Genomic DNA, 27,698 nt, shown 5'->3' on the forward strand with positions numbered 1-27,698 from the left:
ATTTGTTCATGGAACATGGGCAATCTAACTAGACCATCATATATTGCCTATCTATAATGATGCTCAAGAAGGTGGTATGAGCTGCCTTCATGAACCACTGCAGTGCTGAGATGCAAGGACACTCAATGCTGTTCGGAAGAGGGGTGTTGAATTTTGACCCAGCGACAGAGAAGCAACAGCAACATAGTTCCAAATCAAGATGTGTGGTTTGGAGGGGAACCTGCAAATTATGGTGTCCCCATGAGTCTGCGGTCTTCGTTGTTCTAGTGAATACAGGTTACAAGATTGAAATGTGTTGTCAAAGGAGCCTAGATTAATGGCACTTTGCAGCACAGTAATATTTCAAGTAGTTCAGAGAAACTAGCTCTGGTGCCAATGCTGCAGATACCAGTTGGCAAACAAAAGTAGTTCCCACATCAGTAAACTTTTAAAATTTATGATCTCGTGTTTGTACTACTGTCAGTTCTGGGGAAGATCATGCAAACCATTTCTTTTAAACTTGTTTTCACTTGAAGTCGAGTACAACTGATCAACAGACAAAATCTCGGCTTCTCAACCTCCTGTGACAAGCCTTGTTTGTGTTTGTTGCCACTGGTTAAAACCAAGAGAAAGTGAGGAATGCAGATGCTGGAGATTGATGTTTCGGCCGTAAGCCCTTCATCAGGAAGTCCTGATGAAGGGCTTATGCCTGAAATGTCGATTCATCTGCTCCTCAGATGCTGCCTGACCTGCTGTACTTTTCCAGCATTACACTCTCCACTGGTTAAAACCAATCTTTTCAAGTAGCCGCTTTGCCATTAATGTTACTACAAATGTAACTTAGCAGTGGTCTCACTTGTATTCAAAGTTCACCTACATGGAAGTGCCCATAACTAGGAGACACTTTTAAGAATGAGATAAGTGCATTTAAAATAATTGTTTATTGAACCAACTAAAAAACTTGAAAGGACAAAGTCCCTGGTCTTGATGAATTAGATATATTTTTCATACATATAATATACATATCAGAAGAATTCAGGAGATAGTAGAGATATTACTACCCAAATATAATCATTTGTTACAAAAGGGTGCAGCAGAGGACAGCAATAACTAATGTAATTCCAATACTTAAGACGACTGACATATCCAGGAAATTACAAACCAATTAGCTGATCATCTCTAGAAAAAAAATACAAGCCTTAGAGTGAGAATAGAAAAAAAATTAGAAATTGAAAAGGAAAATATTCCTTGACCAACCTTACTGATTTTTGTTTGAAGAGTTAAATAGAATACAATGGTGTTTCAGTAGTTGCAATTCATCTGGATTTTCAAAAGAAATTTAATAAAATACCCCATAACAGACAAATGAATAATGTCAGACAATGTGAAATGAGACTCGGCAGAATAGATCATGAGCTGGCTTCAAGACAGGAAACAGGGAGCATCAGTAAATTGTAGTTATTCAGAGTAGCAGAAAGTGGGAACTGGTGTTCCAGACAGATGAGTGCTGGATCACCACTCTAGAATATTTGCATTAAAAATTTTTGGATTTTGGAATCTAAATATACTTCAAAAAATTGCAAATCACATAAAACCGGGAGAGAATTAAGCAAGGCTGCAACAAACTTCCAGAATGGAAGAGCTCAGACCAGAGTGGCAGCATCCCTACGTTTGAGCCAGAAGGCCCCAATTCAATTCCAATCTGCTCCAGTGTGTCATGAACACAACGGAACAGGTTATTTGAAAACATCTAAGCTTCAATAATGAGCAAATGATTGATAAAGAAAAGGAGGGAGATCATCCATTACTTGGAAAGCACAAATACAGTTGAAGAGAAAAACAAAAAGAGATCAGAGTACAAATACGCCCATTACTAAAAACCGTTCCACAGGTTAGCAAGACCTTTTAAAAGAAAAGCAAACCAAGTACTAGATTTTAATTGTGGAAGGATGGGATTAGAAAGTTGGGAAGTTATCCTAAGCCTGTATCAAACCTTGGGTGGACCACACTCAGAGTAATTTATGCAGTTCTGGTCGCTAAGATGGCAGTGGAGTAGGACTCCTCAGCCAGAGGCCAGCCCCTCCGTCCAATTCTTTTTCCTTTTTTTTGTGTTATTTTTCCCTTCTTTCTTCTTACCTCCTGTCGTTAAGCCTTCGGCTGAAGTCATCATGCACTCCCAGCCTCAGCACAGATTCCCAGCATACAGAGCCTCAAGGTGAAACCTGGCAAGGTCTGGAGGCGAGGGTTGGTGCAAACTGGGCTGGAGAGACTACTGTTCTTAACTTTTCATTTCTTTATTCTTCTAATTTATTCATATGATTTTGTACATTTGTACCTAAGATGGTGTGAAGGTCTGGAATTTTGGACTTTTTCTTTATTTCTCTAATTTTTTTCCTAAGAATTTGTACTTAAGAATTTGTACCTAGGTACCATTGTACCTAAGATGGTAACATAAATGGCGATTTGTAAACTTTTCACTGCACTCATGTATGTACGTGTAACAATAAAACCAATTTACAAATCTACGCAAATACAGTGGAACTGGAGAGGGTGCACACAAGATTTACATAAAAGTGAAATCAAAAATAAGGCTGTAAAAATATCAGGAAAAGTTTAAATTAGCCAATAAGGGTTTTTAGAATTACGAAATGTTATGATAAAGTGGATATGGAGAGAATATTCCTGCTTATGGGAAAGAGTGGAACTAGAAGTCATCATTATAAGACAGACACCAAAAACTCTAAGAGGGATTTCTGAAGAAACTTTATCGGAGTGAAGCATAAACAAAGGCATGGACTGGTTGGGTTGAATTGCCCGTTTCTGTACTACATATCCTACGTGAAATCCTAATTGATATAAAACAACCGTAAATGTACTAGTATGTTGTACAGTTGTCTAAAATGAAAATTCCCCACTGTTAATGGTTCCCTGCAATAAAACAAGCTGTTTCTACAGTAACAGGGGGACCACAACTATACTGGCAGAATTACTTCCAAAGCTGTTTTCTAGTATAAATGCACCTTTCGTGCTGGCTCTCTATTTTGGACAGAGATGAAACGTATCAAGTCAATAGTTGTCAATTCAAATACTAACCAACCTGGTACACTCAAATTACAACTGAAGTACAACTAGGAAAAATTCAATAGAACGTTTCAAATTGCATATTAATGGATATCTAGAAGCGAGTTTGCAAGCTGGAATCTAACAAAGAGATTCTGATGGCATATATGGTAATGAATATCCATGTGTAATTCATACGGATCCAATACAGGCTACTGCATCAGAATGAATGTCAAGTTCCTAAAACTTTTAAACCAAAATGGTGTTGCTGCCCTATAAATAGACAATTGGTATCATTTTTGAAAATAGTTGCTGTACATAAAATCTTTATACTCCTTTCATGATTAGAATTTGACCATAGGCGGGATTGTGTACCCACCACTGTAGAAAATAACAAAAATATTATATTCCTTTGCAATATCACAAGTGCAGGTTTATTGAAATTTATGCTGGTTTAGGAAAATTTATTACATGTTTTCACTTGTCTAAGTTACTGAATACCAGTCTGATGAGCTCATTTAAAACTCCATTTTCATACCCTGCGCACTCTCTCACTTCCCCTTTCACCTGCTTTACAGAATGTCATTTTTAAAAAAAATTTTGTTACAAATCTTTTGCATCTATCATGTTTACATTTCTTTACAAATATTACTTAGAATTCTATCCTATCCATCCAGCGATGAGTCATTTGTATGTGCAATATATAAACAACACATTGATTTCAAAAGTAATAGCACGACTTGGGAAAGAAAGCATTATTTTTAAACAGCTAAAATGCAATAAAGTGCAAAAAACTAAATTTGTAATAGAAAGAACAACAGAAACAAACAGGAGAAAATGTATGCACTTCACAGCTTATAATTAGTATTATTTATGTTTATACACCTCAACTTCTTGGCAAATTCCTCCACCCTAAATACTTGCATGTATACCTCATTGCTTTAACACTGACTTTCTTTGGAGTATTCTTTTCCTCCCCTTTCATTTACAAAGGCTTCAGTGTCTGTCACGTAACCTGGAACGTTCCTACCAAACTTTGCCACCTACCTCTACAGCCTTTAAAGTTGTTATGCAAATACAAGTATTTTGACCAACTTCTGAAAACTCTGAAGCCAACAGAATTCAGTCTTCATACTTTGAGAGATATCTTTATACAACAAAACCGAAGTAAATACAATTGTTAACGTTCAATGCAAAATAAACTACAAGGCGGGAAAACGTTCAGGAGAACAGAAGCTTTGGATGGAAGTATAATATAAGGGTGAGGATGAAAGCAAAGAAAGCATTAGGGGAGAAATGGAACTTCGTCAGGTAAATGAGCTAGGCTATTTCACCAGTCTTTGTTTATCCATCAACCAATAAGAAGCATCACTGTATTCTATTGTAGAAACTTATTTAAGCTTATGCCTCCACTAGTGTACCTGTGGATCTACTCTATTTGTTGATTGGTTTATGCGCAGTAATCTTCTCACATTCATCTTAAACTTGCCGTTCACTAATTAAACCCTAGGGCCCATTTGTCCTACTTCACAGCCATCAATAGTTATTCGCTGCATCCCCAATAACTACTTCTAGGGTTTCCTGAGGAATCTATCCATAGTCTTCTCCTTTCTTTAGCTGAAAGCACAATCTGGATTTCACTGACAACGCATATTGACAATACCTAGCTCTAACTCACCAAGACTTACTCTCTATCCCTCCACTGTCTCAAATTGTCAGACTGCTTATCCAACAGCCATTATAGGCTAAACAGAAACTTTGGGCAAAAAATGAGGTCTGCAGATGCTGGAGATCACAGCTGAAAATGTGTTGCTGGTTAAAGCACAGCAGGTTAGGCAGCATCCAAGGAATAGGAAATTCGACATTTCGGGCATAAGCCCTTCATCAGGAATGATTCCTGATGAAGGGCTTATGCCCGAAACGTCGAATTTCCTATTCCTTGGATGCTGCCTAACCTGCTGTGCTTTAACCAGCAACACATTTTCAGCTTAAACAGAAACTTCCTCCAACAAAATATTGGGAAGGCCATAAACACTGTCTTCCATCCCCAATAAAAAATCCACCCCATCATTAATTTCATCCCTCAAATGGCACCTTTCTGAGGTTGACCCAGACTATGTGCAACTTCATTGGGAGATGTGATTCCCAGAGGATCTTTCAACTACAAATCTGAGCCATAACCAAGAGCCCTGCTTCTACCTCTGTACCATCACTTATCACAGCTCTTCTGCTGATACCCTCATCTGTGTCTTTATTGTATCATGCACCTAAGTGCCCTCTCACATTTTATCCTTTACAAACTTGGTCATCCAAATCTGCTGACGGATCTTAACTTGCACTAACCACCCATCACTCCTGTGCTTTCTGATTTACACTGGCTCCTGGTGGAGTAATATCTCGATTTTAAAACTCAGTTAAATCATCCATAAACTGGCCTTTTCATACCTACAATCCTCTCCAGTCATACAATAATCTGATCCACCCTTAATTCTCCAAATTCTAATCACCCCACCACTGCAGTCTTATGTCTTCAGTTGTCCCAGTCCTGAATCCCCTGTTTAACCTTCCTGCCTCTACACGATGCTTTCCTACTTCAAGACTGTCCTTAAAACCTACTGCTTTACAAGTTTTCAGTCATCTACTCCAATGTAGAGTGTCATATAATGCCTAATAGAGCACTTTGGGACCAAAAACAAAGAACTGTATAGCACAGGAACAGGCCCGACAGCCCACCAAGCCCACAGAAACACATGATGCCTTTCTAAATTAAAAACATTTTGCTTCTATGTGGCCCATATCCCTCTATCCCCTACCTATTCATGTATCTGCCTCACGATGCCTCCTAAATGTTGCCATTGCATCTGCTCCAACCACCTCTTCTGTCAGTGCATTTTAGGCACTTACCATCTGTAAACAAAATCTGCCTTTCACATCTCCTTAGAAAACTTTCCCCCTTTTACCTTAAGTCTATATGCTCTAGTACTGGCATTTTTACCCTGGGAAAAAGACTCTGGCTATCCATGCCTCTCATAATTTTGTAAACTTCTATAAGCCGTCCCTCATCCTTTGACGTTGAAGTGAAAACAAATCACGTTTGTCCAAACACTGCTCATGACTAATATTCTCCAAAATAGGCAACACTCTAGTAAACCATTTTATACTCTCTCCAAAGCCACCACATGCTTCTGCTACTGAAGTGACCAGAACTGCATACAAAATTCCTAATATAGCGGAACTAAAGTTCTATACAGGTGCAACATGACTTGCCATGTTTACATTCTATGCACTAACAGATAAAAGCAAGCATGCCATATGTCTTCTTGACCATGTAGCCACTTGCATTGCCACTTTCAAGGAACTGTGGACCTGTAAACAGATATCCTTCTGTTTGCTGATGTTATTAAGGGTGCTACCGTTCCCTCCTGTATTAGGCCTTCCAAAATGCATCACCCACATTTGTCTGGACTAAATTCCATCTGCCAATTCTCTGCCCAAAGCTCCAACCTATTTATATCCTGCTCTCCCCTTAATCTTTGTGTCTTCCACAAATTTACTAACCAGATTATCTACGTTCGCTTCCAAATCATTTATATATGTCTTAAACAACAGTGTTCCCAGCACTGATCCCTGTGGAGCAACACTGGTCACAGATCTCCAGTCAGAAAAACACCTTCCACTGCCACTCTGCCTTCTATGGCAAATCCAGTTCTGTATCCATCTTGCCAGCTCACCACAGACTCGAGATGACATCACCTTGTCAAAGGCCTTGCTAAAGTCCATGTAGATTACATCCACCGCTCTGCCCTAATCAATCATCTTTTCCACTTTCTCAAAGAACTCAATCAAATTTGAGAGACATGATCTGCCCCACACAGAGCCATGTTGCCTATCATTAATAAGTCCATATTTTCCCAAATGTGAGTAAATCCTTCCTTGAAGAATCTTCTCAATAATTTCCCTCCAACTAATGTAAAGCTCACCAGCCTGTAATTTCCGGGATTATCCCTTTTATTCTTCTTAAACAAAGCAACAACACTGACTATTCTCCACTGACTATTCTCTGGAACCTCTCTTGTGACTAAAGAGGAAACAAAGACTTGGTACAACACCCCAGCAATTGCCTCCCATCAGAAATGTATCTCACAATGCTTTTCAAAGCACGCAACATCACCTTTTTTATAACGACATGCCCTAGAATATCAATATACTCTTCTCTAGGCTCATTACCAACCACATCCTTCTCATTTCTGAACACCAATGCAAAGTATTTACTAAAGACCTCACCCATTTCCTCTAGCTCCACTCATTAATTCCCTCATTTTTCCTTGAGTGTATTTACCATTTCCTTAGCTACCCTCTTACTCTTTATATATGCATAAAACACTTCAGATTTTCCTTAATCCTATTTGCCAAAGAAATTTCCTGACCCCTTTAAGTCCTCCTTAACTATTTCTTTAAGATTTTTCCTGCTTTCATTATATTTCACAATGGCACTGTCTGTCTTGGTGGCACAGTGGTTAGCACTACTGCCTCACAGCGCCAGGGACTCAGGTTCGATTCCAGCCTTGGGCGACTGTGTGGAGTTTGCACATTCTCCCAGTGTCTGCGTGGGTTTCCTCCGGGTGCTCCAGTTTCCTCCCACAGTCCAAAGATGTGCAGGTCAGGTGAATTGGCCATTCTAAATTGCCCATAGTGTTAGGTGCATTAGTCAGAGGGAAATGGGTCTGGATGGGTTACTCTTCAGAGGGTCGGTGTGGATTTGTTGGGCCGAAGAGCCTGTTTCCACGCTGCAGGGAATCAAATCTAATCTTCAGTTTCCTAAACTTTATTATGCCTCCTTTTTTCTTTTTGACTAAACTCAATTTCTCTTATCATCAAAGTTCCTGAATCTTGCCATCCCTGTCCTTCATTTTTACATGAACATGCTGGTTCTGAACTCTAATCAACTGGTCTTTAAAAATTCTCTCAGGACAAATGTAGATTTACCCTCCAACAGCTGCCCTCAATCTACATTCCCCTGCTCTTGCCTAATATTGTCGTAGTTAGCCTTCCACCCAATTCAATATTTTCACCAGAGGACTACTCTGATCCTCATCCATAAGTAACTTAAAACTTCCAGAATTATGGTCACTGTTCCTGAAATGCTCCCCACTAAAACTTTGATCATTTGGCCAGCTCATTCTCCAATTCCAGATCTGGTATGACCCCTTTCAGAGTTGGACTGGTTACACATTCTTTACAAAACAAACCTAGATGTTGTATTTATATAGTAGCTTAACAATGTAATGGTTGCCATTGAACTTTTAGAAGTAGGACAACAAGATATGTTACACACACACAAGGAAGACCACAAACCCCAAATACTACAATTTATAAAGTGTGTCATCATTCTTCGCAGAGTTGGAAGTCTAACCATTTACTCTCAAATATTGGCTGATATTTCAACAAATGAAACCTGCCCAAAACACACATGAATCAACATTGTAAGCTACATCAGCAAAACAACTTAGCAGGCAGGTAAATGAGGAAAATATTCAATTAGTTAGTTATGAAAGAACTGAGGCCATAAATTGAATAGATTTCAGAGTAGCTGATCAATATCGTCATTTAAGACAGGCATAGGAATTTTGTCAATCTCTTTGACCACCATAACACTTCTTTGCAATTTCAAAAGGCAGAATCTTAAAGAACCCGAGCATGTATAGCAGGGAAGCAATGATTGTTTAGCCAAATACCATTACAGTGACAGTAACCAACCCAACCCCATTTATACAAAATGCTTTATGCCCCTTTTCAAATATTTATTGTAGTTAATCAATAAGGAAATCAAAAATTATGGGGAAAAAAGGCAGCAGACTTGTATCAAGGACTCTCAGATCAGTCATGATCTCATTGAGTGGTGGGCAGGCTCAACGGGCTGAATGGTCTACTTCAGCTCCATGACCTTAATCCCTAGCAAATGATATCATTGCATCTACCTTACTTGCTGATGGCAAAATTCAATAATCCTTTATCTAAATAGAATCTAACTTTTCCCTTTGCTCCCATCACAATGATCCCCAGTTAATGCACCCAGGAGAAAGAATTTTTTGCCAGCTACCATTCATAAATTTAAACTTATTTAATAACCAACTCCCCTCTTGCCAACTTTGTTTGTTCATTAATACATTGTTCCTTGACACAGGAAGGCAGACATTTGTCTATGATTCTATGCGAGGTGAGCAATGGAGAAGAGTATTGCTATCGTGGAATGGACCAAGTCACCAAATACAAAACTACTGAAGCATTAAGACACATTTACCTCTCAAATCTCGATTGAAGTCATAAAGTCTGCGGATTTCACCTTCTAACTTATTCCGCATAGCTTTTTCCAAGGTTTCTTTCTTGGAAGATGATTTCACCAGGTTTTCATAAGCTTCTGAAACTCTCTCAATTTCCATCTCCAGCTACATGAAAAGAAAAATTTCCAGTCAGCTCCTTCACCAGTGCCTGAAGCAACAGATTCACAGTATATGCATAATATATTCAAGAGCTCAAAACAGATACAAGCACTGGAGTTGGTTCAGAAATAAGAACCATCATTTTTTGACTAGTTCAAGGTAATTCAATGATTGCAGGCTGATGCCAATGTTGGAGCTGTCCTAAATTCTAAAGTGCAATATGTTGAGAATATCAAACTCATAATAGCAAATTACTACACTCAAGTCAGAGATTTTGAAATGGAATCCCCAGGGGACTCAGATCAGATTTCAATTAACCTGCTTTCAAATTTCTGGTCTTTCTGGATTTGGTGACTCACTAACACTCCAAACCTGTTGGAAAACCTTTTTACAATAATAACCCTGTTTTCCTTTGAGTAACTTAGACTCTCTTTCAGACATTATAACAAATATATTAATATCTGCAGGGAGTCAGGCAGATGGAAAACCTCAGATCAGTGGTCAGACCAGTCAGTCCTGCAACTATCAACATAGTGACACACAGAGATTCTGAAAAGTTTATGGGAATTATTTTAAAGCAGACTAATGGGAGACCAGTTTTTTAAAAATGAATTGCTTGAATAGGTGTTCACTGATCAACTTTAACTGCAATGAAAAACGTGTAGGAACTTGCATTTTGGACCAGCCTGTGGACCAGATCTCTCTAACAACCACTGTTCTGACACACTCCTGGATGGTCTTCATTAAAAACAATGTCATCCAAAATTCAGTTGCCCATGCTCTTTACCACACCAACCTTTGTCCACTCATCGTCTTTGTGCTCAAAAGGTCTACAGTAGATCCAATTTCAGCAACAGGTCAGTTTAAAATCCTCACCTTTGTTTACAACTACTTCCATGGTTCCACGCCCCCCCCCCCCCCCCCCATTATCCTTCCTCCATCCTTACAGGATTCCAAGATTGCTGTGATTCTGTAATCCCAGCGGCATCTTGAGCAACCCTGATATTAATCACCACACTGTTAGGAGCTGTACCTTCAAATGTCAAGATCCCAAGATTTAGAACACCCTCTCCAAAACTTTCTAACTCTCTTTCCTCCTTTAACACAGTCCTGATAATGGCCCCGCTCCCCTGTCCAATACTTCCACATGTGGATCTGCCAAGTTTTGCTATATCATGAAATGTCTTGGAATATTTTATTACATTAAAGAGACTTCATAAAAACTAGCTGCTGTAGTAAACAACATACCTTGGGGCTGAAGTCAGAACAGGGCGGAGTGATATTTTCTTGTCCTTTAAAGGACCTTAAAGAAGCAGTCAGATTTTTGACAATAATCTCAGTTTTCCGAGGTGATTTTTTTTCTCTGGTGTTACCACACAAAGTGTCAGAATTACTGAGTTCAATTTCATAACACATTCTGACAGATGTGAACTTTTGACTCTAGCTTGCTTATTCAATAACACAACCACTTGGGTAGTAGAGAATTAAATGATCAAGTCCATTATAGAGAGAATGGCTCAAATTTGTGGAAGAAGTGGGCTGTGTTCCCATCCCACATGCATTACAGTAACATCCTCTGTTTTGAGCTATGCATGCTATGTGCCATTTGCGATTTTAGATGTCAAGCGTCAAAAGCAGCAAAAGACAAAACAGCAGCCTCAATTAACTTATTGATTGATTTCCTATCTTTTCCCTTGGTTTCTGCTCAGGAGCATCATCCTGTCTCTGTAATCTAAGCTGAAATAAGAAATATTTAGTTTTCATGAGGCTGGCGTACATGAAACTAAGCCCTCAATTCATCTCAATTTGCTTCAGTGTTAACTGCACTCTTGCTACATCTAGTCATAGTAATCCAAGGTGAACACTCAGACTATGTTCAAGTCAGCTCTCTCAGGGGAGCACACATGAATCCGATGGCCCTCCTGACTAGTTTAGAAATAGCTGTCTTCATTCTAGAGTTTAAAAAAATTCTACAAAATCAAACATGATCCAAAAGCACAGATCCACTAAGGGAAGAACACAAACAGAAACTCTCTCTACACCTTGGTCTTACACTCAAAGTTTAACATGTCAATCAGTTTCAATAGCTGACAGCTTTTCCTGAAGATCCATGTCTCCAAACACTGGAACTTTGATTGAGGATGGTGTGTATTCATGCAGTGATCAAGAGTCTGCCAATGTTCAGTTTAACTGTTTTTAATGCTCTTATGAAGAGGATCCTGTTCTTGCCCAATTAATGAGAATCAACTACATTTTTCAGTCACCTAGCAACCAATTTGGAGGGAGAGAAGATTAAGAGATGAGGTTTCTTTTGGGTCCTTGTGACTCCATGGTGACTGCCAATGGAACTTTAGAAGCCGTTTAATCCCTCAACTTATAATTTAGCATCTGAAATAATAAGTCACAGCATGACAGGCTAGCTGTCCAGGCTTTTAAGTGAAACTGGAAGTGCCGACTGGAATTCTTTCCACTGGCTCCAAATTAAACCTGCAAACTAACAAGTCTAACATTGCTAATCCTAGCTTATCAAGCAGTCAGAAAGTCTGTAACAATAAATTATGCAGTTTTATCTGGTTAAACCAGTAACTACTCATACACTTCTAAATTGCCTAATCCTCATCACTACCAATCTGAAAAAAAGCTCTCTGGATCTCAAAAGTATTATGTGACCACACATAGACACATATCATGAGGGACATGGATAGGGTAAATAGGCAAGGTCTTTTCCCCAGGGTGGTGGAGTCCAAAACAAGTGGGCGTAGGTTTAAGGTGAGAGGGGAAAAGATATAAAAGGGACCAAAAGGGCACTTTTTCACGCAGAGGGTGGTGCATGTATGGAATGAGCTGCCAGAGGAAGTGGTAGAGGCTGGTACAATTACAACATTTAAAAGGCATCTGGAGAGGTATGAACAGGAAGGATTTAGAGGGGTATAGACCAAGTGTTAGCAAATGGGACGATATAGGTTATGAGGTCGGCATGGACGAGTTGGACCAAAGGGTCTGTTTCTGTGCTGTACATGGCTATGACTTTTAGATTTTATGTGGAAACCGCATGCACTCCGTGCCAAGTATTGAGAAAATTCAACAGTGTCAGATGTCTCAGTAAGTTGTTTTTGAAAGTGAACTAAATTTAGATTTCCCCAAATCTGAAGAATTTGATGTTGGTGCAGTGAGATCAGTGACCTTACAAACTACAGTATACCAAGCAATCAAAATGAAACAGAGTACTTACAAACACCGCAGCTAAAAGTCACAAAATATTAGATTGCAAAACATTATCTAACATTCGCTCGATTTATTCGAGGTTGAAGGTTTACCTCTAATTTATCTTAAAAATGTGCCTCAAGAAAAGCAAGCTTGCCACATTTCCATTTCCATTTTCAGGCAAAGTACTTCAGCAGATTTCTTTAATTTACTGCCACTTTAAGAGCAGTTTCAGGATATGGATCTGCACCTGCAACGATTGACACTGTCCCAAAGCTATTTAATTGAAGTGAATCTAAGAAGCTATTACCTTATTCCCTCCAAGGGATGACTTTGAATTCAGCCCCAAGAATGAAGGAGCAATATCAATAACTTACCTCATCATCAACTTCTCTTGGAAATCGCCTATGATACCATAAGAAAGTAATTACTCATTCATGCTACACATACTATAAATATTGCTAATGGAACATGTATCACCTTTTGTAATTTAGCTACTTTGTCATAGTATCCCTCCAACTCCTGCCGAAGAGCACGGTTTTCCTCGGACAAGATTTCTACCATTTGCTGAGCTCGCAAGACAATGGCCAATGGGTCACCCTGGAACTGCTGATTCAGGTGGCTTGTAAGGGGGGTCTGTTGGTGTTGAGCAGTCAGCAGATTTGGTGAGGGTGGTGGCTGCATCACTGATGTAGATCCCATTGATGTCTGAGATGACGATGGGCTATGTTGATAGGTTCGCTGCTGTAACTGCAGCTGCTGATGTGTTGACCCTTCTTGACTTTGCCTGTTAATATGAAACAAAAGGACTACTACTTGCACAGAGTAATGAGAAGAACATTAAAAACAGGAGAAATGCAAATCATAAAGGCCCCTCACTGTTGCTCCATCACTTAATAGGATACCGGCCAATCACTGACCTCAACTCAGTTTTCCTATCCTCAATTCTCTCAGGAAATGGACTGAGTATATTAAAGGCTAATATCAGTGACTGTGTATTCATAATCATAATACAGGTACCATTTAGTGAATTCACTGCGTTACTATAAAGGAGCTGCTTTGCCACCATTTTTGGTACCATTTTTCTCATCACATGAGATTTGGTTCCTGTTCAAATGACAAATTGTAATCTTTCATCCAATACACTGCTTTAATATACTCTAACAATTGCCACTATTAGAAAAGGAGGATTGAAACAGACTTCTTGTGCAAATCTGCAAGGTGTATCCAGGAGCTTTAGTTGTTTTGCCAGAAGAAATGTCAGTTTTTCTCGCTATCCTCTCCCAAATGCATGACTTGTTTTACGAGCAACTTAAATGAGAAACAGTGTCCAATGGAATTCTCCAAATACTTCTAGACTGGTAAAACAAGTACATTATATTTGATTACTCGTGGATTTTTAAAAAAAAACACATACCAATGAGTGCACTGCAGGCAAACAACCAAACATTATTGTGTGCTTCTTTTCATTGCTTGGTTAAGCAATAACCTCAACCCTCCAGCTATTGTCAATCACAACATTTTTTTTTAACACCAATGTAATGAAAGAAACAACTTTAGGGCACATCGCAAGATGAGGCAGGGCTGGAAAAAAATTATATCTGCTGACAAGTCTGAAGCAAACAGGTATCTGAGTTTGAAAAACAAACTGGTCAGTTTTCAAGCACTCTGCCTCCACATCTGATTCTTCAGAATTTCTTTGTTGAATTATTATTGAGTATTTATACTTGCAAGGTAGACTGCACACAAAGGTTAATTGGAGGACATGAACTGGGTGAAGAATGACTGCATGGGGCAGGACCAAAGATATTGTTAAAGCATTGAAAGAGACTTTGGACGGATGGGAGAGAAATAGGAACAGGAACACACCAATCTCTCAGTTTACAGTTAATCTTTACCACAACTCCATTTACTCATCTTTCCTTCCGGTGCCTGAATACACAAAAGAAAAATCCATTGATTTCAATCTTGATAAACTTTCATTTGAAGCAGTACACATAATGATAAATAATCTCATTGTTCTGCACAATCTCAACGAAAGCCTTAAACCCAAGACCATACAGAGTCATTCCTCATCACAATAACCTGTAAAATTCACACCTGTACTGTGATTTTACAATGATGAATGCCTAAGCAAAAGGATGATATATTCAGTGTGAGGATCAAAAACTCAAGTCCAAGAGTACTAAACATTAATGGGATACAGAGGTTTAGGAGGAGAGTTCCAGATGCCTGGGCCAAGACATAAAATAGCACTCCCAATTTTGAGAGGAAAGGAAAGGTGGAGGTGAATTATACATCAGGGTAGAACTGCAGAAAAATCATTCTCAGACAGTTATGGGGTTGTGAAAGAGACAGGGAACCAAAAGACCATGAATTGATTTAAACAAGAGGAAGGAAGTTTTAAACCAAAGACACATAACCGTAGCTTATTTAGTTCAGGAAGCAAAAATGCAATGGATAAACACAACTTCATAGGATAGCAGAGTTTGGGATTTTGAAGTTTATGGAGGGGAAACAATATTAGGTCAGTCATGAAGGCAATGGAATTGTTAAGCCTAGAGAAACAAAGGCAGAGATGAGGGTTTTAACTGCATGAAAGCTGGGTGAAACATACGTACATACATATTAGAAGTTGAAGTCTTTGGGATGGCAACTGATATGATGTTAAACAAGTTACTGTTTGTTTTAGAAATCAGTCCAATACAAACAAACATAGGCCATGAAGGAGATGGAGCTAACAGTATAGAATTGGTGTCAGAAGCTCAGGTACCGTTCTCAGATTTGCCAAAGTTCGGTTTGAAGAAGTCGTAGCTCATCGAGATAAGACTGGCAACCAGAGACAGTTAATTAGTTGAGGCAAGGAATGGAGTTGTGGAGCTGGGCATTCTCAGCATATTACATTTGAAACCTGTCATAAAATGGTGTCACCAAGGGGCAACATGTAGAGGACGTAGAGCAAAGCTGATTGAAGGGGACTGCAGATATAATGGCACAAGATGGGAAAAGAATCCAGTATTCATTTTGTTCGAGCTATGAATGGATGAATAAAAGTTACCAGGAAAGGTAACTTCACTGAGGTAGACAGTGGAAGGGAGAGATTGGAGGAAAACAAGTGTGATTGATGACAAAGGCTGCGGAGATGTCAACTGGATAAGAAAAGAAACAATGCACTAAGTCAGAAAGTACACTGTCTAGAGGAATTTTATTGCCCTCCATCCCTCAGATAGATTAGTTGTGTAATCTTTCCTCCAGCCCCACTCTCTGCAGAACCATCAGGATCAACTCTTTGGAATCCTAACTCTATAACCACCTACATGGTAAGGCATGCCTCTGACCAACTTCAAAAGCTAATCACTGGCTGTATTCAGATATGCCATAATTTGCCTTCTTCTTCCTGATTTGGCATTTGCTATTGGTCTTCATACAAAGAAAATGATGAGACAAAGGAACAACTAACAGGACTACTAACAGGATGTAGTAGCAGTAGCACACAACAATGCATACCGAGACTATATATGGCTGGAAATTTCTCACGGTATAACTTTGCTGATGTCTCTAAAGTCTATTTGAAAGAATAGCCCATCCCTGGAATTGTCTTTTCGAAAAACAACTGCTTGCTGGATTTTAGTTTGGCTTATCCCAGTATAGAACTGAAGAGGATGTTGAAGGGTACTTTAAATACCAAGAAAAAATAGTTATTGTGTCGGAGTTCCTGATCCCAGCTGCGTCATCAGGGAAAGGTCCAAAGTGGAGGCCAGGTGTTTCCCTACAGGAAGGAAGGAAAGGAGAAGAGACACAAAAAAATTCACATTGTGTCAGGCACACTACTGCACTTCTACATCCTCGTTCAATAGCAGCACAGTAGAAAGCCTGGGATCAGCGTTGTCTAGTTGCCCCTGTCAGGAATATTAGATGAAAGCAAAAAATGTTCCACGTCAGTTTGCAGCACTCTGTGCAGTAAAGGGAGCATGAATATTGCATTCTCATTCTTTTTAATGTACTAAAGCCATTATGCCTTTGAGGCCTGCTGCAAATCAACTGTCCACTTTTCTTAAATATTTGCATTCATATTAAGATTTAAAATATCAGTTCTTGATCAAGCAACAAGCATAAGCTCCAAACTACCGGGGTCATGCAGTCTAACATCGTTTGGAGTTGGTCAGGAAGATTTCAATAGGATGACTGGAACTCCCCAGATTTAGATTTCACAGCCTTTTTTAAAAAATTACTTCCATTTTCAAAATGTCATCAGCCAACTCCTCGATATACTGCACAAGCATGTATTACAGAAGAGCAAAACTACAACTTCTCCAATTTTCCCATTTTCTTCATGGAAAAATTATGCATGGAAACATGACATTGCCTCAAGTTCCCTCCAAGACACTCAACACCCTGATTTGGAACCAAGTTGCTGTTCCTTAAGTAACAGTTAACCAAAATCATGGCAATTCCTTCCTAATAGCACCGTAGATGTACTACAGCACATGGACCACTGCAGTTGAAGAAGATGGCTTGCCACCGCCTTCTGAAGGATAATTAGGAATGGGCAATAATGCTGGCATTCACATCCAATGAGTGAATTTAAGTGTCAAAGAGAACTGAGAGGAAACAGTGCATCCCAACACCCTCAAGCCTGCAGTATGACAGAGAATTCAACTCATGAAAATTTACTTCCATTTGCAGCTAACATGTGGACATGATTAATGGATTTTTTTTCTCTTGGAAATGAATACTGTAAAAACTGGATATAATTACAAGTATGGGCTCACCACAGGACAAGAAAGGCTATGATTTCATATTGTAACGCGTTATCAGATAACCAAGTCAAAGACGACCATCAGGATCCAATGCTCTACCTTGTCCACAGATCCCATAGGAACTGCTGCTCTGCTCCCACTCAGGGTTGTACGGTCATAAAATACACAAAAGGTAATTAACATATGGCAAATGAAAATGCCACAAATTATAGTTCTGCATTTCTGCCAAGGTTTTCATCAGTTACTCCTCCAACTGTATCCGAATACAGCTTTACAGCTCAGTACAGGCCCTTCGGGCCTCGATGTTGCACCTACCTGAAGTCTATCTATCCTACACTATTCCATTTTTATCCATATGTTTATCCAATTACCATTTAAATGCCCTTAAAGTTGGTGAGTCCACTACTGTTGCAGGCAGTACATTCCACGCCTCTACTACTCGTCGAGTAAACAAACTCCCTCTGACATCTGTCCTATATCTATCAGCCCTCAATTTAAAGTTATGTCCGCTCGTGCAACCTATCACCATCTGAGGAAAAAGGCTCTCACTGTCCACTCTATCTAATCCTCTGAACATCTTGTATGTCTCAATTAAGTCACCTCTAAACCTCCTCCTCTGTAACGAAAACAGCCTTAAGTCCCTCAGTCTTTCCTTGTAACACCTTCCCTGCATACCAGGCAACATCCGAGTAAATCTCCTCTACACAACTTCCAAAGCTTCCACACCTTTTCCATCGTGCGGTGACCAAAACTGCACACAATACTCCAAGTGCGGCCGCACCAGAATTTTGTACAGCAGCAGAATGACCTCATGACTCTGAAACTCAATCCCTCTACCTACAAAAGCTAACACACCATATACCTTCTTAACAACTCAACCAACCTGGGTGGCAACTTTCAAGGATTTATGTACATGGACAGAGATCTCTCTGCTCATCCACACTACCAAGAATCTTACCTTTAGCCCACTACTGTTTATTCCCTTTGATCCTTCCAAAGTGAATCACCTCACACTTTTCCACATTAAACTTCATTTGCCACCTCTCAGACAGTTCTGCAGCTTATCTATGCTCCACTGTAACCTGCAACATCCTTCCACACTATCCACAACTCCACCTACCTTAGTGTTATCAACAAATTTACTAACACATCCTTCTCTGAGTCATTTAGGTTATTTATAGAAATGACCAATAGCAGTGGCCCCAAAACAGATCCTCGTAGTACACTGCTAGTAAGTGAACTCCAGGATAAACTTTTCCCATAAATCACCACTTCTTTCAGTTCAATCAGTCTTCTTTCAGCTAGCCAATTTCTGATCCAAACTGCTAAATCATCTTCAATCCCATACCTCCATATTTTGCACAATAGCCTACTGTGGGGCACCTTATCAAACACCTTACTGAAATCCACATACACTACATCAACCATTTTACCCTCATGCACCTGTTTAGTCACCATCTCAAATAACTCAATAAGGTTTGTGAGGCATGACCTACCCTTCACAAAACTATGTTCACTATCCCGTATCGCCTTATTCCTCTGTAGACGATTATAAATCCTCTCTCTTATAACCTTTTCCAACACTTTACCCACAACTGAAGGAAGACTCATTAGTCTATAGTTACCAGGGTTGTCTCTACCTTCCTTCCTGAACAAGGTCACAACATTTGTTATCCTCCAATCTTCTGGTATTATTTCTGTAGGGAATATTTGGGAAAGTAAATATTTGGAACTTTGGTAAATGTTTCTGCTCATTAATATGAGGAATTTCAGTTCAAAATTCTTTTGGAAGTAAACTTTCTGCTCAATGTACATATATAATTGCAATGGCGGCATGGTCAAGTAGCCCAGACTGTGGTTGCGTAGGTTTATTCCTGAAGAACATTCAATGAGCAAAGAAACTGAAGGATTACTTGCATCTGGGAATCAGAGTCAAATCCTTCAAGGAAGATACTTAGTTTCTATTTTTTAATGAAGATAATTTTGCACTTTATGGAGTTGTCAGTTTTGGTGCCTTAGAACATGACACAAACTTGTTTCTGTAATAGTAAGTCAGTCACAGAACATACCATTCCAAAAAACATAGAAAAGTCATGGGTGAAGTAAAACAAAAGATCAAAGCAAGGGCCAATAAGATTACTCCATGATCCCCTATTGAAGTCTACCTTCTCTATTGTTCTAACTGTTGAACCAACAGAACAATGTTTTCATGACAGGACAGCACTCAATGTAACCCAAATAGACATCCAGAAATTGAAAATATTGGGTTCCAGCTGCAATTTTGCAGGATAAATATTAAAAAGCAGTTGTGTGTGCCATTTTAGCACTGCCATTCAGACAGACATGCAGTCCCTTTTGCTAGTTTTCTTCTTTCAACCTCCATAATCCTGAACTCATCCAAATCGCTATGAAACACATCAAGCTGCAATGGTTCCCAGTTCAGCAATTCCCCAAGTTTCAATTTCTTATCTTAGATATCCAATTCTTCCATGGCTTTGCCCACCCTACTACTGTAACCTCCACCAGTTCTATAAACCTTCAAAACACAGCTCTTCTCCATCTCTGGCCTCTTACACATTTATTATGTTGGTATGGTATGTGGTTTAATCTCTCAGCCCTTCCTGTAGACTATTATGGAACAGTTAGCCACAAGTTTGAGGCCAGAACATACATGTACAGCTCTATACAGGCCAAGATGGTTACCAGGTTTGATCTATTGTCTATACTAGTCAGTTATCCCTATCAGAGCAGCAGTCAAGCTGACTTCAACATCTTGAACTGGGAAGACAGAAGGGAAGAGAAGCAAAAATCTAAATGCTAATCAATAAACCACAATGGAAAGTATGCATGTGGGAGCATCAGGCAAGCACTGGATTGAGCTTGGCTCAAACGGGCCTATTCAGTTAAAGAATGAATGATGATCACTGAATTCTAACATGGAAAATGAATACTAGAGCAAGATCCTGTAACTTACCACAAACTACTTTCATATTCATTTTTTTTGTTCTAACAGAATACAACTTGCAGAGCTTTGGTTATACCTTCCTTGAAAAATCTTGAGACTTCTAATTCCCATATTATGAGGAGGATACAAATGTACTGGTGAGAGGATTTACAAGAGTGAACTTGAACTTGTAGATTATAACCAACAGGAAAAGATCAAGTACATCATCACTCATCCTCTAATAAATGACTGGCAGATGACCCTATTGTAAAAAGTCTTTAAAATTTATAAGGAAAGTTTTACTTGTTACCAAAAATAGTTGTTATGTTGAATAGCATCAATTAAGGTAAGTCGGAAAAGTAGATGAGGTCGACACAAAATATAAAGTTATGTTGAGGGGACTAGATTAGGGTGGAAAGAATTCTTTGTGGAACATAAACAATAACTTACATCTGTTCCACTGGGGTTACTTCTGCACTGTGTGCTCGATGTCAAATCATAAACTGAGACTTTTCCCTTTACTTTTCCCATAAAGATAAAATTGCACTGGAGACCAGGACTTTAGAATGGTCCCTCTTTACATACCTGACAGCCCCATACTCAGGAGGTGGTTGGTACCTCATAACAGGAGCATCTGGCTTAATGTGTTGCTGAGAGGTTGGAGAAGGCTTTAAACCTTCCGTTGTCATTCCCAGTCTAACGTCACTGTAGAAATTGCCATAGTCCTGAGCCTTGGAAGTAACAGGTAAAGTTGACATATTTTTGTAAGGATATTCAGGTGGAGGCCCCCTAGGGTCTATTCCCTTTATGGATGTCTGAGACAAAACATGCCCAGCATGTGTGTAGAATTCATTCGCCTGTTGGGACGAAATCACACTACTTGCAATTGAAGATTGTGCTTTTACACCACTTGTAGCTAAGGAGAGCTGCATAAGCCGCTCACTGAGAGAACGAACATGACCTTGTTTCAAGTCTTTAAGCCCATCATCTTGGTGAACCTTTCCAGTACCCAGCCTCTGGACTGTGGACCGCCCTTCAGTTCTCATCTTCTGGTTATTTATTCCAGTAACAAAGAAAGCAGTTCCTGCTGCTGTATGTTGCTGTCCTCTAAAAAACTGTGATTGGACCTTCGCTTCTTCATAAGTTGGCAGTTCCTCGTTATTCTGTGCTTGTGCTGCTCTGGTCTGCAGCTGCTTCTCCATGACACTATTGTCAACTTGCAGCTCCTGGCCTTGGGGTTCCTGTCGTGCAGAATGTGTGACCACTTGACGCTCATCTTGTGTCAGACCATCGTTTGTAGTTACTACAGACCCATTACTGTTGTAAGCAATGACATTTACTGTGGCTTGCTGGTGCAAGGCAAGGAGATTTCGATTCTCAGTGGGGTTTCCATATCTGAGCTGCTCTTGCAACAAACGCTGTAGAACTGTCCCACTTGCTCCTTCTTCTGAATTTCTCATTTCAAGCCCGTGTGTTCTGTGAATGTCTTGCAGATACTGGACATCAAAATGAGCTTTTCCTTTAAGAAGAAAAAGTATTAACACAGTGAGTACAGATAATATACAATGAGATTCATACAACTCTAATTGTGCTTAATATTCTTTATTACTTATGCACAAATAAAAGACTTTAAAAATTGTAGAAGATTCAGAGTAGAATCAAAGAAGAATGCTTTCAGAACCGAATACTTGCCTTATTCATTTTTCCATAGACAAATGCATAATGAAGATCTAAAAGAACCATCCGATCTTGAAAAACAATAAATCTTCTATTTTCTCATTTCCTCACTGACTCAGTGCATAATTGGTACATTTGGTTTTGTAATGAATTAGACAAACTAGGTAGCTCTCAATTATAATTATTAATATATGACTTAGCCAATATTTCTCAACTCTACTTCACTAGAATCTCTCTGAATTCTTCCACTGTTGCTAAATCATCAGACTGTTTATCCAACATCCAATACTAGATGAGCTGAATTTTCTACCAATTAACTTTTGGGAAGACTAAAGCCATCACAATTTGTTTCTTTCTCTGGCAACAGTCTGGGATTAAGTGGGTCTATTTGCCACCTTGACGCTACATTTAATCCTGAGGTGAGCTTTCAAACTCAGGCTTATGTCATCTCTAAATCTACATAATTTCGCTCAAAAATCATCTTAGCTCATCAGCTGCTGAATCTCTCATTCATGCTTTTCTTAGATGCAAACTCAACAATTTTCTCACTATTTCCCACATTCCAATCTCTGTAAATTTTGGGGCATCAAAACCTCTTCTATTAACTTCTCAATTTGCAGCAAGCCCTAGTCCCCTAACTTCCTGTGCTCGATGAACCTACACTGATTCCAGGGAGCTGTGGAAGCTCAGTCTTTACACGTGTTTAAAAGTAGAGATTGTTCGACTTCTGATTATCAGTGGCGAACAGGGTTATGGGAAAGGGTGAGTTAATAAGATTGAAGTGTTCAATAAACCATGAATGCATTGAATGGTGGGGCAGTCTCAACAGGCTAAATGGGGACTCTTGCCCCTATGCTCCGATGTATCTGAGTTATGACTGTAATGTGAAAGGCATAGGTTGAGGGAGCAATTTTCTTTGGTTGGCCTGAGTATCTGTAGACAATTGGGGAAAAAGAGAAACTGATTCTAACCAGGGTTATGACTATTTATTACTGTCTTATGAGAAGCCAATACAAGAACATCTCGCAAGAATAAAATTGAACTAATAATAAAAGATAGGTCCTCTGCTCTTCATTGGCTGTCAAGTGCTAGGAGATGTCCTAAATGTCAAGAAATGAACAACCATACAAATGCAGACTTTTTCCTTCTGTGGTCAATTGCTGACTCTGAAGAAATGATGACCTGACAACGTGACAACTGGATAGCATTCACAAAAACTGTAGCTCAGCACTAATTTCAACCTTCAGCCAAAAAAAAGGCCTAGGAAGAAAAATCAGTGTTGGAAGTGAATGAGGTAAGATCCTCCTCATACACACAACTCTGTTCTTTCAAATGTATCATTCTTTTTCACTCTGGCAACCATACAACTACTTTGATTGCCAAGGCTAGAATAAACAGCCTGTCACATGACAGGTTATTCTGTCATTTCACCATTCAGACAGAGGCATGTAAAAGTAAATAGTGCTATTGTCCAGCTGCTGTTTAAAAGAAATGAATCAATAATACAATTCAGCTCAACTGTGAATGTGCAATGATTAAGCTGTTTGGAATGTGGTTCTACTCCTTATGGATTTCTTATAAACTAATTCTGTAATATATACCAACATATAATTTTATCAAGGAGGGCTACACCTTCTACAAAATCAATTGCTGTATACCACAGCTATATCTTTTCAAAAAATGGAAACTACCAATCTCATTTCTAACAAAGTTGAAGCAAGAGCAAAAGTCCTTAAAGCCAATTACAGCATAAGACACAGGAGCATGGCAGGCTAATCATCCCATCGAGTCTGCTCTTATGATCAAAGAGATCATGGCAAAACTGATAAAATAAGCCTCAACTCCACTTTCCTGTCTTTTCCCCATAACCCTTGATTTCTTTACAGATTAAAAACCTATCTCAGCCTCCAATATACTTAATGACCTAACCTTAACAACCCTTCGTGGTAAAAAAAATTCCACAGATTCACAACACAGATGAAATTTCTTCACATGCCTTCTGAATGTGCAACCCCTTAACTCTGAAATTTTCACCCTCTGGTTCTGAACTCTCCCAAAATTCAGCATTTTTGGTGGTTTCCTTCTAAATTAAAAAGTTAAATGTTCTGATGAATGACCACATACAATATATTATCTGATCTTTATGTTACACAGCTTCTGTATGACCTGCTGTACATTTCCAGCACACTGTTTATTGTTCAGATTTCCACATTTTATAGTTTTTCCCCCTTTAATTAATCAAATCCAATGATTTTGAACACTGAAGATCGTAAGTTTTTTCTGCACAAGAACAACTTCATTCAAATTATAAAATTAGTTTAATATGCTTTAAACATTACGAGAATCATTTAGAGTTCAGACTCCAAACTCTGATAAAATAACCAACACAGCTGATCAGAAATGATCCATTTTCATCTAAAATATCACAAATTGCCACTTTTAAAGACAAAAATAGTTCTACTCTGTTACATGAATCAAGAATAATTTATGCAATAAAGGGAATAGTTCTCTCAAAGTGTCTAGGATAACTTAGTTTTATCACACACTGCCATGACAAGATGGGTGAAAATAAAGTTACGTCTGCATTGAGCAGTAACGTTACACCAAATGTTTCTTCCACAACACCTTTCACTTATCATTTCAAATTCATAGAATCAGAGAATCCCTACAGTGTGGAAGCAGGTCATTTGGTCCATCTAATCCATACCAACCCTCCAAACAGCATACCACCAAGATCCACCCCTCTACTCTATCCCTGTAACCCTGCATTTTCCAGGGCTAATCCACCTAGCCTGCACATCCTTGAACACTATGGACAATTTAGCTATCTTGCACATCTTTCAGCTGTGGGAGGACACTGGAGCACCTGGAAAAAATCCACGCAGACACAGGGAGAATGTGCAAACTCCACACAGTCACCAGAGGGTGGAATCGAACCCAGTTCCCTGTCATTGAGGCAGCAGTGTTAAGCATTGAACCACCTTGCTGCAAGAACAAATACTTTTGATGAATTTTGGTGAAATTGTTCCCTATATTGCCAGTATTTCCCCATTTCTGCAAAACAAAACAACATTGCGAGCAATGTATAAAATTGCAGTATCTTTGTAATTCAGGTAAACACAGTATGAATATTGGACATACCTACTGTTTTAAAAGTTTGGGAGAAGATTTGTAGCTCGAGTGCTCGTTGTTGTGGTTCTGTTCGCTGAGCTGGGAATTTGTGTTGCAAACGTTTCGTCCCCTGTCTAGGTGACATCCTCAGTGCTTGGGAGCCTCCTGTGAAGCGCTTCTGTGATGTTTCCTCCGGCATTCCCCCGGAACATCACAGAAGCGCTTCACAGGAGGCTCCCAAGCACTGAGGATATCACCTAGACAGGGGACGAAACTGTTTGCTACACAAATTCCCAGCTCGGCGAACAGAACCACAACAATAATACATTTTAGTTATTGATTATTTATTTCTTGCAGTAGGAGGCCGAGAGAGAAAAATGAACAAAGCTGACTCAAAATAAGGAAGCTGAAAATGTGTTGCTGGTTAAAGCACAGCAGGTTAGGCAGCATCCAAGGAACAGGAAATTCGACGTTTCGGGCCAGAGCCCTTCATCAGGAGATATCCTAAACTAATCTAGTTCCATTTGTCCCATATTCCTCTAAACACTTCCTATTCATGTACCCATCCAGGTGCATTTTAAATGTTGTAACTGTATCAGCCTCAATTATTTCCTCTGGCAAATTTTTCCTGCATGCACCATCCCCTGCATGAAAAAGTTGCCTTTGGGTCCCTTTTAAATTTTTCCCCCCTCACTTTAAACCTATGCCCTCTAGTTTTGGACTCCTACGCCAGAGAAAAGGCCTTGGCTATTTACCTTATCCATGTCCGTCATGATTTCATAAACTTCTATAAGGTCACTCCTCAGCCTCCAACACTCCAGGGACAATAGCCACAGCCTATTCAGCCTCTCCCCATAGCTCTAAACCTCCAACCCTGGCAACATGCTTGTTAAAAAAGAGAAAAAACTACAGATGCTGTAAATCAGAGACAAAAACAGTAATTGCTGGAAAAGCTCAACAGGTCTGGCAGCATCTGTGGAGAGAAATCAGAGTTGATGTTTCAAGTCGAATCACCTTTCCTCAGAAACTCAATCCTGAGAAAGGGTGATTCGATGTGAAACACTAATGCTGATTTCTCTCCTTTGATCGTCTGTTTTGACCTTAACAGGCTGTTTGTGTAAATTAATTAACTGGAAAATACGGGTGATTTATAGTGGTGATTGATAGATTAAAATTGCCTCAGATGATTTGGTAATGGGAAAAGCAATTCTTTTTTGCAATATCACTGTGGTAGTGAACAATATCACTTCCAGATAGAAGAAGGGTCCTAGTGAAGCCCAGGTGGTGCTCTCGAGGTGGTGTGTAAAAGCATCTCTGTATAGTAGAAATATCAAAATTCCTTTTGGCATGGTGGTCAGGAGGCCTGGTTTCAGGTCCCATCTATGCCAAACGCATGTCATAACATAGCTGAACAGGGTTCTTAAGGCCCAGGTTTGAGTCTATCTGCTCCAGAGTTGTAGGTTGATTAAAAATGTCGATTAAAATGTGTAAGGAGATCGTGTTTCAATCTCCCGCCCACTTCGATTATCATATTGTTGTCTGGGGACCTAGCTGTATGCCAATTCCCAACACCATTCATTCCTACATTACAAAGTTATCTATACTTGAAAAAGTACATAATTGACTGTAAAGCTTTTTTAGGACATCCTAAGATTGTGAAAGATGCATGATTAATGCAAGTGTTTTTCTTCATTTAGTAATACATTTAAGAAATCTGAAGTCACTCTTGATATATTACTGGAACATGTTTTGCACATAAAATGTAAAATGATACCATGAGATTCATAACAAGTTTTACTTATGGTATGGTCTTGCATAAAACACCAGCAAAGATGACATGAAAAATTCATCTTACCCCAAGGATAAACTGGCTTCATGTGCACATTTACATTGTCCATTGTTTTCATGTCATAAAAAATAGCAAGCAGTACAACAAATTTACAACTCACTCTTCCATCGTGGTACATGGAGGAAAGTCTGCCTCACAACATATCAAACATAGTTTGTGCTTTTGAAATACCAAGTCTTAATTTGTGGAAAGTTGTTTTTAAATTTTGGCAATTGCTCCTCGGTCCTGAATTGCTGTACAGTGCAGTAACCATAGGTGTGCCTTTTATAGTACTGGTTACAAAGTACCTGTTTCTCTTTCACTCTTTTCAATATCCTCCTCAGCTATTGTGGAGAGCTCATGCCGGTGCAGTAACTGGCTGTGATCCTCCAAGTAAATGGCATCTTGTTCAAACAAATACTTCACTCCTTGCAGGATGGACCACCGATCACCGAGATTGCTCACCCCCAGAGACTCTACCAGAAGGAAAATAAAACATCAGCAAATCAACAGGCTTAACTTATTTCACTATCCTATTGTAAACTGCAGTTCTTATGTAAATTATACCATCAAAAGCATGCCAGAGAAATGAGATCACCTGAATTGCTCTGATAATCTTTAAACAATAGCACCTGAGTAATTCCCTTAAAGGCAAATGTGCCTGCAAAGTTTTCAACACATGAACATAATGTGCA

The 27,698-nt window shown here is 39.2% G+C and overlaps 1 protein-coding gene across 1 annotated transcript in view; it reads right to left on the reverse strand.

Annotated features, from left to right (window-relative positions):
• amot (angiomotin) overlaps positions 1–27,475 on the reverse strand; it is a 53,054-nt gene extending 25,579 nt beyond the window's left edge. The window contains exons 1-4 of the mRNA XM_060832491.1: positions 27,312–27,475; positions 20,973–21,906; positions 13,164–13,470; positions 9,341–9,485 (exon numbers count right to left, since the gene is read on the reverse strand). Coding sequence (XP_060688474.1) covers positions 9,341–9,485; positions 13,164–13,470; positions 20,973–21,847 — 1,327 coding nt within the window. The 5' untranslated portion in view covers positions 21,848–21,906; positions 27,312–27,475. The remainder of the gene's footprint in view (positions 1–9,340; positions 9,486–13,163; positions 13,471–20,972; positions 21,907–27,311) is intronic.
• Between the last annotated feature and the right edge of the window lie 223 nt (positions 27,476–27,698).

This window comes from Hemiscyllium ocellatum, chromosome 11, assembly GCF_020745735.1.
Source record: "Hemiscyllium ocellatum isolate sHemOce1 chromosome 11, sHemOce1.pat.X.cur, whole genome shotgun sequence".
In the NCBI taxonomy this organism is placed as follows: Eukaryota; Metazoa; Chordata; class Chondrichthyes; order Orectolobiformes; family Hemiscylliidae; genus Hemiscyllium; species Hemiscyllium ocellatum.